The sequence below is a fragment of the Paramisgurnus dabryanus genome, chromosome 19 (genome assembly GCF_030506205.2).
Source record: "Paramisgurnus dabryanus chromosome 19, PD_genome_1.1, whole genome shotgun sequence".
In the NCBI taxonomy this organism is placed as follows: Eukaryota; Metazoa; Chordata; class Actinopteri; order Cypriniformes; family Cobitidae; genus Paramisgurnus; species Paramisgurnus dabryanus.
In genome coordinates, this window is record NC_133355.1 from 7170380 (window position 1) to 7185178 (window position 14799).

General features: G+C 37.5%; 1 protein-coding gene across 2 annotated transcripts in view; it reads right to left on the reverse strand.

Annotated features, from left to right (window-relative positions):
* oxr1b (oxidation resistance 1b) overlaps nucleotides 1-14799 on the reverse strand; it is an 88449-nt gene that overhangs the window by 15197 nt on the left and 58453 nt on the right. For both annotated transcript variants that reach the window (XM_065286941.2, XM_065286931.2), the window contains exons 6-11: nucleotides 14129-14245; nucleotides 10819-10971; nucleotides 8287-8471; nucleotides 5655-6322; nucleotides 4734-4896; nucleotides 1121-1289 (exon numbers count right to left, since the gene is read on the reverse strand). In XM_065286941.2, coding sequence (XP_065143013.1) covers nucleotides 1121-1289; nucleotides 4734-4896; nucleotides 5655-6322; nucleotides 8287-8471; nucleotides 10819-10971; nucleotides 14129-14245 — 1455 coding nt within the window. The remainder of the gene's footprint in view (nucleotides 1-1120; nucleotides 1290-4733; nucleotides 4897-5654; nucleotides 6323-8286; nucleotides 8472-10818; nucleotides 10972-14128; nucleotides 14246-14799) is intronic.

Consider the following 14799-nt stretch of genomic DNA (forward strand, 5'->3'; position numbering starts at 1 on the left):
AGTTCAACACATCCTTTGGAGGAAATAAAATCATAAGACACTGTACAAATAAGATATTACATAGACATTTACAATGGCTGGTGACAGAAAACTCATGCATTTATACTTAAAGAGCACCTATGGTCTGATTCACGATTTGACATTTCCTTTGGTGTGTAAGTGTGTATTAGTACATGTTAACGATATGCAAAAGGTACAAACCTCAAAGTTAACGATGACAAGAGTTATCGCCTCCAACTTAAATCTCTTTTCTTGGACTACAACAAACACACGGAATGTAGGCAACGGTTTACTTCCTGGGATTGGTGATGTAAACAAGACCGACATTATCATAATTCCTCCCACTTCGGACTCAGCATTGCATGGTGACCGAATCTTTCAAACATGGTAAGGAGCGTCACATTTTTGGCTGACGTCAGCGGTATTCAGGCCAATCACAACATATAGATTAGCTGGCCAATCAGAGACACAGCGCTTTTCAAATTGTTGAGTTTTGTACATGATCTGTGCGTCCAGGAAGAGAGTGAAATCTGGAGCTACAAAAATGTACGGTATGTGAAAAATAATGTGTTAAATGTTTTTTAACCATAAACCATGCAAACACATACCAAATACACAAAATAACATTGTTTTTTAGTAATGAAATAGGTGCCCTTTAAATGTTAGTGTGCACATAAACATGTTTTTTATCTGTGACTGAAGAGGACATGAACTCTGAATGAAAGACGCACACACATAGACACACCCCAGCGCTTCAGTGAATAACAGGCTCATGTGGACAGAAGGGAGAACAGATACATTACATAAACAGATTTATGATTACAAATTTCACAATAATGACAAAACAATGAGCACAATTATTAGTAGAATTGCAACATGGTTTGATTTTAGGTCATGCATATAACAGAAATATTTTTTAATACTGGCTTAAGTGTTTAAATACTTTTTCAAGCCACTATTTAGATATTTATATATCATATAATACAACTAAAATTATAATGCATATAATATGAATGCTTTTACACTTTCGTATTTTTGACATCTAATAAATGAGTGCGATTGAATCAACTTTTGTTTAGGTTTGGTTAAATGCGGGTTATCTTATAAAAACCGTTCTTACCTCCCAGTCTTTGAAGGTGATATCAGGTGCTGGTTTGTCCAACTGCCCACTCTCAGATTCCTGATTCTTTTTCACCACTACAAACCCGGGGTCCCGGGTCACTCCCCCCAAATCTTCCCCATACACGTCAGGGGTCCACTGGACAAAGAATGCATAAAGGTGGTCTGATCTATAAGGAACAGAAATAAGTGTACATAGTTCATTTCCAGGCCAAATCCAGTGGTCCAGGTTTTCAAACCTATTCTTCAAACCTATTTTGTCTACACATCACAAAGACACTACTGTGTTAGTTGATGTCAAAATTGTCATCCAAAACATTGCACAATTCATTGATGCCTGCAATTATTTAAATTTTTTTCACTTTTTGCATCAATAATCCAATAAAATCAAAGTCTGCATAATTTTTCAAATCATCTATTATATCGATTTACTTAGAAATATGTAATCCATAATTCAAAGTTTGTTCTTAAATGCTTTGCGGATACCATTAAGTGTTTTTATCATTGCAATAAAGTTTACATCTGTAAAGCTCATAACTCCACCAGACATTTATGGGATACATTATAAAAAAGCACAGTGTTATAACGCTCTTGTAACTGGTAAAGCATTGCATTATCAGCCAAAAGGTCATGGGTTCGACTCCAAGGAACGTGCATACTGATCAAATGTATAGCTTTCAAATGTAATTTACCTTCTTTTTGTATAAAAGAATCTGTCAATGCTAAATGTTTTATTAAAACAAATAACTGATCTATTTCTATACTGACATCTCAATTAAGACAACAGCATGTTTGTACTCTGATATACCACTTTACTAGATTGCTTTATTCAATTTCTAAATTATTTGTGTCAACAGCAACTTATAGGTAATTGCACCACGTTGACAGTGATGAAACCCAGTACTGTTGTATTAACAAAGAGCGACCTGTTGTCAAAAGACCCCTACTTAAAGGAAAACACCAGCGTTTTTCAATATTTTACTATGTTCTTACCTCAACTTAGATGAATTAATACATTCCTATCTTTTTTCAATGCGTGCACTTTTAATCTTTGTACAGCGCTTCGGGAATGTGTTAGCATTTAGCCTAGCCCCATTCATTCCTATGGCTCCAAAACAAAAGTTTATTTTGTGTCACTGTCAGGGTTTGCTGGCAAAGAACCCAAGCGCAGACAGAGATGGAGAAAACACTGATGACTTTAATTAAAACAAGAAAACAAAAACCCACGAGGGGGTAAAACAACAATAACAGATAATACAAAAACACTAACAAGGCAAGACTAGACTAAACTATAAACACTGAGCTAGACAAGAGCAAACACTAAACAAGACTTGACTGGATAGGATATTAGGACTTAAACAGGAACAATACAAACTCCATGAAAAACAGACGATCGAGCACAGGACAGCAAACACAAGGGCATTAAATAGGGGAGCAAATCAAGAGGGGAACAGGTGACATGAATCAAACAATTATGGGATAATTAACGAGGAAACAAGGGGGCGGGGTCAGGAGACGAGACAGAAAGCACATGGCAATGAAAAAACAAAGCCAGTGCTCTCACACAAAACATTGGGCTGCCATGATCCTGTCACTATGACTTAAAACTGTGACTTGAAGACAGGACCATGACAGTCACCATACTTACTCGTGTAACTACTCATGTAACAGTCTTCAAATAAGGAAAACATGGAAGTGTTTGGTGGCGTCTAAATTCATCCCTGTTTGGATCCTAAGGAATGAATGGGGCTAGGCTAAATGCTAATACATTCACAACGTGCTGTACAAAGATTAAGTGCACGCATTGAAAAAAGATAGGTATTAATTTGTCTAAGTTGAGGTAAGAACATTTACTAAGTTCTTGTAGCCAAGTTGGTACAGCATCGTGTTAGCTGCACAAAAGGTTATGGGTTAAATTCTCAGGGAACACATATACTGATACAAATGTATACCTTGTAATGCACTTTGCTTTACATATATAAATATGAAATTTTTTGCCAAATGCATAAGTGTAATGTAAAATGTAAATATAAACAAGCCTACAAAATAAACAAGCTCACACACAAATGCCCTGGTCATAGAGAGATTTGGACAAGCTCCAGACGTCTCCTGGGGACATCTAGCATAGCTAACAGGCTATCAAAAGTAAACAAGTACACATACTCTCTAGCTGATATCCGTAGACCGAAATGTTCTTTTGCGGTGCAGAAGAATGAAAGCAGATCATCAAACAGATCATGCGACCAGCCACGGAACTGAGTCAGACAACAGTGGACTGGTTATTAGCAACGCCATGCCCATAAACACAAGCCTGTGATACTTTTAATTCATGCCACTTTAACAGAAATACACACTCAAGTTTGTTGATGTTAACAGGTCAAAATCCAAGCCCATGTTCGAAACACAGATCTCTTCACTCAGACAGAAATATAAACAGACTTAAAGGCATAAATCAAAACTAAATAAATAAACATCACAGATTCAGTAAACAGAGATTCTTCTAAACGTTTGAAATGGATTTCAAATGCATGTATATTATTCATATATATGGAATAACTTTAAAATGTGCACAATAATAAGGATAATATAATTTTTGAAAGTTATGCCAATTTTCTGCTCCAAAAGAAAAATGTATCCATGCATAATTTAGTTTTGAGATGAAATCATATTTGGAGCATGTAAATCTCTCATAATCTGTTGAACTGTATCTGTAAACTGTAGGTCTATTATAAGAAAGTGACACATTCCAGGTTACATAAGGCTTTGCATTCAAACAATTAGATTAGTAGGTCAAGTAATTAGACTCGGCCATGTCCACAGTGTCAACAGATTAATCTAATTACTCTTTAAGGATTGACCCAGGATAACCTGACAGATTTGTTTATCTCATGACCCACCAAAATATTTTTTATTGAAATATTTTTAAACACATTTATAAATACAAAACGAAATGTATTCTCTTTCAAAATAGAGTCGTTTATTTTTTCATTGTATAAATTAACTCTTTCCCCACCATTGACGAGTTATCTTGTCAATTAAAAGAAAACATTTCCCTGTCAATGATACTTTCTGACGAGTTTTTACAGTAATCTGTAATCCCATTATTATCCACTAGATGGCGCTCTTACATAATTTATAAAAAACTGAAGCAAGAACAAGTTTTTCAATATTTAAAACTCTGTGTATGTGTTGATAACCATTCTAAATCTGATTTCTAACAAAATTCCTTTCCAAAAATTATTATTTCAGCTTTTACTCAAAATTTGGTATTTTTGAAGAAACCTACCCATATTTAAGAGATTATAAAAAACAAATGAAAATGAAATGAAACTTTTTTTTTTTCGTTTTGTTTGTTTGAAAGCAGAGGGTCTGTTCTTTCATTTGATCTATTTGTATGTTTATATATTTAAAGAAGAACATTTTTAAAAGGCTGTCGGAGAATGAGTTAATAATAATATTGGGATTAAAACCAAAGAAAAATAATTTTACTAGGCCTTCAGATTATATACAAATAAAAATTTGGAAATATTTAATTTTATATTAATAGTGTTAATAAGCTATTAAATGATATTGAAGTTTATAATGAAGGGTATCCGAGCGGAGACGGTACTGACCTTTCAGATGGAACAGCGAACCAGTACTCGTGTTTCCTGTCTCGCTGGGCGTACTGCTGCATGGACGCACTGGCGTGGGACACAAAAGTCTTCCGCATGGCCCTGCCAACCCGCAGACACAGGAACTTATGCGACTTGGACTTCTGCTTGGACCCCGACGCAACTGGGACAGGAAACAAACAGCACAGAGTCTGCACCTGTTTATTCACCATTAAATCAGAGGGTAAAATTGAGACAGAAATCTTGCGTGCTACTTTATTCATTTAGATTGCAGAAAACATCTAGGCATGCATCTGCTGAATAAGCTGTCATGTTAAGTGAGTTGAATAATAAATGGAACAAATTCAATCATAGCTCTACAGCCAATCGAGAAATACTAACCGAACATCTTATTTTTAGGGTGTGAAATTTCAGATTGCAGCGAAGACAAATCAGGAACATATGAATTGCGACATTTCAATATACATTCTCTACTGATCAAGGATTGGATATACTCTGTGTGTCAACATGAATCTGCATGTAACAGCTTTCAGAAACCCGCTTTCCAATGAATCCCAGAAGATTTTTAATGAATTCCAGATTTGTTTTATCCATTAGGAATTAATTGGATTGTGAAAGTGGTGCTGTATTTCCATAAATTTAAGCTGTACAGGGAATTCCAGAGGACTACTCTTTTTATACAAGTTTTTTTTAACCAGGACGTGAAGGCTGTAACTGCATTATATTACCATCAACCAGGATTACATTTTCAAAATGGTGCATTACAGAAGCTTCAAACAGCTGCTGATTAACATTACTTGAAATTATTTAAAATTTTTGCTGACATATAGATAACAAGTGCACAATATGACTAGGAACATGCACAACTGGGTCAGTTTAGATTTTATCCTGACTTTAAAGAGCATAGAAACAGTAGGTTACCTTCATCTGTACTTTGTTTTTCATTTGCTCCAAGATCACTGGATGGTGAGATCTCATTGGATGATCCTTGTTCCCCTTCTTTCTTTTCAACGGCCGCTTTCCAAGCACAATCTTTTGTGGTCGCCTCAATGGCTTTCGTCGAATCTTCGGCTGCTACGGTGTCTGAACAAAGGGATTCGGAGGTGGTGCGTGATTTGGCCTCGTTCACAGCCTGGTCCTCTGCTACGCTTTCCAGAACGTTCCCTGAAAGCACCTCTCTGGAAAAATCAGTCGTATTCAGACTCTGTTCAAAACCACTGTCCCTCAACACAATCTCCTCCATTTCTGCATTTTGTGGCACTTCTTTAAGATCCTTTGTGTCAGTCAGTAAAGGCTCTCCCATGGGTGTGGCAGGCTGGTTGATGGTTTGCACCGATTCAGTAGATGCTCCAGAGGATTTTATCTGCAGCAGGTCATCGGAGGACGTCGCGACGGCATCGTCGCGAACGGGTGAAAGTTCAGACTCTGTGAAAACGTCTTCGGACAGTGAAGCTTCTGTGCTACGAGGAGCCGTACTGGCGCTGTCGTTTCCCGTCTCACGAAATCGATGTGCGGCATTGGTCGCGTTTAGCCGAGGTGCCCTCTTGAAGTGGCTTACCTCAGGTATGGATGGCTCCAGCTCCAAATCTCTGGGTTAACAAAAAAAACATGAATAGACTATGTGTGTTTTTATGGCATTTATAAAGCATGCAGAAGCACAAACAGTGTAAAAAACAGTTTATCACAATTACAGTTTACTTAAATTGTTGGTACGTAATTGTTACAGTGTTTGGTAACACTTTACTTGAAGGGGTGTTCATAAGACTGACATGACACCTTCATAATCATGACATGACACGTGTCGTAAACATTTAGGAGATTTTATGCACGTTTATGACGACTGTCATTTGTTTAATTATGTATTTTTTAATGCAAAGATGACATTGTTTGAGATGTCTTTGTTATGACAACAAGACATCATAACTGACCACTTTTTACCAGTGATATAAATTGAATTTGTCATTAAAATGTCATTAAGTGTTAATACTCTGTCAAACAGTTTCATATGTAACCCTGATGTCTGACTCATGAATATTTTTCTTGACCTCAACTACAGTTGTACAAATATAATTTGTCATTCATTAAAATGTCATTGGGCCCTATTTTAATGATCTGAAACGCAAGTGCGAAGCGCAACGCGCAAGTGACTTTGTGGGCGGATCTTGGGCGCTGTTGCTATTTTCCCGGCGGGAGAAATAACTCTTGCACCAGGCGCAAATCAATAAGGGGTTGGTCTGAAGTAGGTTCATTATTCATAGGTGTGGTTTGGGCGTAACGTCAAATAAACCAATCAGAACGCTATCCAACATTCCCTTTAAACGCAAGGGCGCAAGTTCCATGGCGGGTTGCTATTATTATGACGGATTTACCAGGCGCACGCCAGGAGCGGTTCACAGCCGAGGAGATCGACGTTCTTGTAAAAGCATTTAAAGACAGAGAAGTTGTTTTGTATGGGGATGGGAGAAACCCGCCCAAATCAGCGTCAGTTAAATCATGTCAGGAGATGGGGGAATCCCAAGCTTGCCAGCATAAATCGGGCACGCCGTGTAACGGGAGGTGGATCCGCCTACACATGACCTGACGCCAGCAGAGGACATCGCTGCGTCCACCCTCACCGCTGAAAGGGTTTGGGGGCTTTGAAATCGGACCCAAGAAACGCAAGCAAGGTCCAACCCCAAAGTACTCTTACAAATCAAGTTCATATACATTAAGGTTTCTTATGAAAACATTTTAGTTATTATTTACATAAAATAAACGTAAGCCACACAACAAACTTATGAAAATATTTTAATCGTTATTTGCATGATAATTTTTTAACGCAGCCACACAATAAATAAAAACTATCACCACAATGCTCACCACAATGATTCCCCTTATCTCATGTGTTAATATTTTTTATTGTAACAATTTATGATTTGCAAAAATAACTGTTGCATCTGTGTAGATTAAATAAGCAAAGTGTGCGCGCGTTGTGCACACTATACATTATGGTCAAGCATGCGCCCTTAAAATAGCATAATGAACCACGCGCAACGCGCCACTGACTTTAGACTAGTTTTTTTTTGGTCAGTGGCGTAATTGTTTTTTGAAACTGCAAAATAGCATCAGGGATGGTTTGCGCCGGAACACGCCTCATTTTTTGCGCTGAACCTCCCAGGGAGCGCAAGTTCGTCCCTAGTTTGCCGACGTGCGTCTGTGGAGGGAAAAAACCCCTGTGCGCCGGTGCAAAATACGAATGATACACACGTCACTGACAAAGTCAATTGCGCTGGGTGCAAGATAGGGCCCTATATGGCAGTTGTAATAAACGTGCATAAAAATCTCCTTCATGTTTATGACATTATTATGAATGTGTCATGTCTGTCTTATGAACACCCCTTCAAGTAAAGTGTAACCCAGTGTTTTTAAGTGGTTAGAGCTTGTTGTTAATTGTCAAATCAAGATGCAGTCGTTCTTTAATAATTCACTATTATTCAAGTAATTATTATTATTAAATGAACTATTATTAAAGTAATTAGCATAACTAATGTCGATCATACAATCATCAACTTACAGCGGCACAAGCTCTCTAACCCTGATGTCTGTGATCTCCCTGCACATGGCTGCAGACTGCACCTCCTCCAGAGGGCACATGATGCCGTACTCCTCACATCCTCGCTCCTGAACCAGCCGGTCTGACTTGTGAGGGTCAAACATGATGTTGTTTGGGGTGACAAGAAGCACACCACTGACTACACCCTAAAAGAAGAGAGGTGAAAAATAGACAGGAAAACTTTAGTGAGGAGATGAAACATTATGTCAGGATCCTGCCATATCCTTGTTTGTATTTAGTTCTAGTTCAGCATGGCAGGGTTCTGACAGTACAATGTCTCATGTGTGAGATGCGTGGATTTAGTATTGGTTTATTCTAACCACGCATTTCCCGGGTCTCGTAAGGGATCGGGGAAAAAGTGACTTGTAATTCTTTTCAGGTGTGTGTCATTTAGTTTACCCTATTTAAAGTCCTTGTGTTTGGTGTCTTGTATGGGTTCGTTTTGTTCTTTCTGTGAGTATTTTGTTATTAGTAAAGATCTGGTCCAGTTTATATTTAATGTTTGATCATTGTGAAGTTTTGTGTAGTTTAGTGTATTTAGCATTTACCCTGTTTTGTTTGCCCCCTCGTGGGTTTTGTTTTCCTGTTTTTTACCCTGTTTTGTTATTAAAGTCCTGTGTTGTTATCTACGTCTGCTTCACTTGGGTTAATTTCCCCGTCCGATTCCTGACACATTATGGATGAGTAAACTGGACCAAAAACATATCAGATCTAGACTTTTGAGTTTTGTCATAGTACCTGAAACAAACCGAGGCTTTTCCACATATTTACAAAGAATGAATTCTGCACCACATAAGTACAGTTTGTGTCATTTAGGAGTGGATAAATCTTAAATGGATGATAACATTAATATACTGAAATGATAAGTAAATAAATAAAGTAGAATATAGACCATAATGGAAAAAATGTAATAATAGTACAGGAACCTCCATTAACTCTTTACCCGCCAGCATTTAAAAAAAAAGTTGCCAGCCAGTGCCAACATTTTTTAATGATTTTCACAAAAGTTTAATGCCTTCCAGAAAATGTTCTTCTTTAAATATATAAACATACAATATATCAAATGAAAGAACAGACCCTCTGCTTTCAAAAAAAAAAAAAAAAACGTTTCATCCTACCTTTGTTTTGTCTCTAATTCCAGATTTTATTAGATGTGTACGAGCGCCACCAGGTGGATAATAGAGGAAATATAGATTGACGGAAAAACAGGGAATTGGCAGGGAAGCGTTTTCTCTTAATTGACGAGCTAACTCATCAATGCCGGGGAAAGAGTTAATGGTTGTACCAAAAAATAAAATAAAAATTTGTGTGAACATTAAAGGTTAAATCTCACACTGTTTTGACTCAGGGCGAAGGTTGAAAAATAGACAAACTGGTAAAAATATCCTCGCTTTTTGTGATGCAAATAATCACACCTGGTCTGAGTGCATCCATTGGGATCTATTGTTTTGATACCAGTCTGCCGTCGAATGTCACATTCGCTTTGCTTTACCACAGCCAGAATGAAAAGAACTTCAAGTAAGGGATAACACGAAGTGGAGGGTCTTGTATTACATTGAATGGGCTTTTTGCAATAACTGCGTGTACATTATCCCACGTATTACACGGCAATCTACCTCATAAGTAAGGTAGGGAACTTAAAATAATGATTTGAAATATTTTTTGCTTCCACAATGAAAACCCGATTACTTTCGGTATTAAGATAAGACAAGGCGCTTAAATGTCACAAACAAAGTATTTGGTTTATTTTTTGTAAATATAATGTCTATATATTATTAAAAGACACATTATTACTTTTGTCTAGACAGAAATTCTGATCACATAATATTAAACAGAGGTTGATGTTTTCTTAAACTTTGAAAATCACATATCAATATTTGATGCCAAGAACCTGGAATTCTTAAATAAAATCTAACAGATCTAACAGAAAGAAGCGCTCATGGGCTGGTGACCGGTTACAAGGTATACCGAGGTTTTAAACAGTCAAGGTTTCAAAACATCTCAAATGTTCTGTGATACCGTCTCCAAGGTATGAGCTGTGTTTATACAAAATTCATTACATCATTAAGTCATGTGATTGATTTGATGTTTACATTTAATATACATTACGAAAATATTATATATTTTTTGAAAGCATCATTTAAAGGTTTTATTTTTACCTGGTATTTGAAAATAACACATTTTAGTGTTGCATAGGCAAAACCGCAACACCGTGAAACCGTGGTATTTTTGCTAAAGGTTATCATACCGCCAGAATCTTATACCGGCCTATGCCTACATCCAGGTACTAAAAAACTACTTGGTTTCAGTTCTAGTTTTTCCCAGTTTGGCTGAAAGCAAACTGAGCCAACTCTTGCCCTATCATCAGATGGCCAGTAAATAGACTGTAGGAAGTCTATGGGCATGTCATCTGAAGCCAAAGACTAACCATACACAGACATTTATAATTGCACGAAATGAAGTGGAAGAATAAAGAGCACCAAGCAAACCAACCTTGCCATCTGTGATGTATGTGCAGTTCATTTTAAGAAACTTTTCTGTAAGTGCCTCTTCCTCCTCTGACGTGGATGATACCACTCTGGCCTGTCGCGGGGGTCCGTGACCCGACCCTGGAGTGCTTTGTCTCCGGTGGGCATTATGTGAATCCTGGCGGGGCGAAAGAAAACCTTCTATGAACGATAGTCCTCGCCACATCAGAATGATTGTGTCTCTGCCCTTAGTTCATGGTACACAGTCGCTCACCCACAACGTCAGCATAACAAGCTGGCTTGAAAATAACAGCCCATTAATGCAAAAGGTAAAAGCCCTGGAGGGATTCCTGCTGTAGAAAAGCTGAATGCCGGAAACCCAAGAGACCGAGGCAGGTTTCCTAGCATGATGCTGTGGAGGTTAAGTTACTGTCAGCATCTCTGTGTTTGTGAACTCATTATAGGACATAAATAAGGAAAGCTGCTCGATGAAGCTGCTGCTGACACACCAATACAGATTCAGCGATAAGGAAAAGTTATTTATTTAGCCAAGCAACACAGATTCAGTGATTAGGAAGTTATTTACAAATAGCAATACAGATTCAGTGATATGGAAAAGTTATTTCCATCCTAGCGCTATAGATTCAGTGCAGCTAGCAACGCAAAGGTCATGAGTTTGTTCCCAGGAGGCACACATACTAATAAAAATGTAAATGTAAACAGCAGATTAAATGCACTGCAAGCTGTTTTGGATAAAAGCGTCTGTTAAATGCATAAATTTAAATATTAAAGTTATTTCCAGTTTAGCAATACAGATTTAGTGATTAGAAAATTTCCAACTTTAAAAACATGCCTTAGAAAAAGACAGTACTGGTGTGCACATATACAGTAAATGGCACTGGCATATTGTCAGTGCAAGTTATTTTCAGTTGACACAGCTCAAACATGCATTTTATTCTAGGACTAGTCTGTGAAACCTGTCTGTGAAACCGGGAGAAGGCTTTTCATAATTGCAGAAATGTGTGCAAGCCTGGCACGGAGAGCAGGGCTGTTAAATCCAGGACCATATGGAACCAGAAATACACAAGATAGAGACAAAGACGTGACACCAACCATTTGGCAACCAATGGCAATCCAGAAATAAATAGGCACTTAAAAGATACAAGGACTGCTGAAAGCTTAAAAGCAGCCATTGTGATCTCTCAAAAGGATCTTATTTGTCATCCAGTATCACCAACAGGGGGCAAATTCATAGCCAGAGAATGCTATTTGTCTGCATAAAACGATTACTTGGATCTGTGTCTTACAGTGGAAAACTTGAAGTGTACTAAAGGGAAATACATTAAGTACAAAGCCCTGCCGCTCCTTTTTAAAACAGACACTTGCCAAAAAATGTTGTAGCCCAAAATTAAGCTTTGTTTGGGGGTGAAAAGCAGATTATAAACTCTTAGCGGACACTTTAAAGGGTACCCCGACTTTAAACACATATGGCGTAGTAAAACTAGGTTTGGCTAGATTAAAAACAGTACAAATGTCTACAGGTTTCCCAGACCTTAGTTAACTTCAAATTCAAGGACTAAATGTGGGAAAACATTTCAAGTGGGAGCAAGGTTACATCGTGTTACGTTTTAAGATACATTGTTACAGTTCCCTTTAGAAGGAACTCGCGCTGCGTAACTGCGATGACACTTTGGGGACGCCTACAGGGGTAAGTGCGTCTGAATGTGTATATCAAATTCAACCAATGGTGAGGCTTAACAACAAAGACAGGGTGACGTGGAAGCCAGGAAGTATATCGCTATCTAAAGTATTGCCAAAGACGGCGTTACAGGGACACAGGAAGTCTGGCAAGGGAGACGCAGCGTCTCGTTCCCTTCTCAGGGAACAACAGTTACATTCGTAACCCGAGACATTTTCATGTGTCAAACACAACTATGCAAAAAAGCATTTGGTATGAATCAAGATTCACATACAGAAGATATAAGCATTTAAAGCGAACATTTTAGCATGTGTGCTTAAAAAGTCTAAAACAATACAGGGAACAATATGGATGTTTCCAGCAAACTTCTTGAATAAACTAGATTCAAGCACTTTCAATGACCTGTATCTATGTATGTATATTTTTAAAAACCTCCCAGGGCCTTGAATTTTTCACCTCAGATTCACAAACTTCAAGGATATTCAGGACCTGTGGAAACCCTGTGTCTAAGTTTAAATAAACTTTGAAAAAATATTTTCATTTTTTTTTTTTACTCCCAGGGCCTTGAATTTTTCACCTCAGATTCACAAACTTTAAGGATATTCAGGACCTGTGGGAACCCTGTGTCTAAGTTTAAATAAACTTGAAAAAATATTTTCATTCGGAGGCGGCCATTTTGTTTACAATACAATACATGACGTCAAGAGACTGCAATCAAAACCCGCTCTATTAACGCTACAGCAAGGTAAACATGGTAAACAGGTCTATAATCAGTAGATTGTAAAATTATGTGAAACAGAGGATGAATTATAAATGCACCACAGAGACAGTAGATGGTGGTATGTGGTCTTGACATCTCCATGCCATTAAAAATACAAAAACATCAACCCCATTTTAATATAAACCGGAGCTGCATAAATGATGAACAACACAGAAAACATACAAATAAAAGATGATCTGAGAGATAAGAAGGTGGAAGTGGGGAGTCTCACATGAAAAACTATAGTGGATACCCTAGTATTTATTATAGTAAACTATAGTAATATTAAAATTTAAAACATAATAGTGGCCTCCACAGCTTAAAATGCTTATTTTACTTACTCATACAGTTGATAAACATGGCACCCAAAAACAGACTTTGGGTTGCACTGCACCTAATCTATAACTATCCACCTACACAAATATATTAGCATTGATTTATTATAAATAATATAAAGGAACCATTTGGTACCCTAGCTGAATGTAATTAAACAGGGTCTGTACAGGAGCTGCAGGTACAAATTAAAAACCTAACTGACGTAATTGGGAAATAATTGAATCCTTGTAAAATGCAAGCCATGCAAAGTGATCCTTCATGGCACTTCTATTTCACTTACAGGCTAAATTAAAATGTAAATTGGATGAGTGTGAAATCATGATCCAAGCCGTTTCACTTAAGCTGATTAAGATGTGACCTAATAATGCTCAATGGACCCTCAAAAAACATAACTTATTACATACATAACAGCTTTGTTCTTTGCCTAACCATGAATATACATCACAAAGCTAAAATGCCTGTACAAACTGCAAGAATGACACTTTCCTAACCAGCATTGTACAATGGGAGCTGTGGATGAATATGCAGGACGACACTTACTGTGGTGGCTTTCTCCAGATCGGCTTCAGAAGAGGTGGGGGAGAGGGGGCTGATGGGACTGAGGGATGGGGAACTGTCGGCACTGGAGACATATTCCGGATCAGGAACATACAGCACCTACGGTACAAAATGCACAGCGTGTATAAATCTGTACTTTATATATATACAGCACATGCACAAAACTGAAATGATTACATTAAGTACATAAAGTATAGGGGAAAAGTAAAGTCGGGGGGAAGGCGATTTATATTAGATTAAAGGATTACTCCACATTATAAAAAATCCCAATAATTTACTCTCCCCCATGTCATGTGTGTCTTTCTTTGTTCAGTCGAGAAGAAATTAAGTTTTTAAAAGGAAAACATTTTTGGGTTTTTCCTAATTTTATAGACTATATTGGACCTCAACAGTTCACAGTTTCAATGCATCTAGTGAAACGATAGTCATTTTCGGCAAGAAAAAGAAAAAAATATGCACTTTTAAACCACAACAAAGACAAAAGGTCACGTTTTACATATGTGAAAACCACACTTGCGGACCATTTTAAACAATAAACTGGCACAAAGACCTTTATTAGTATAATTTGACATACAACAACATCAGAACCGTCTTCCTTTTCCACACTTGTAAACACTGGAGCGGTAGTTTTGCATACGTCATCATACGTGACC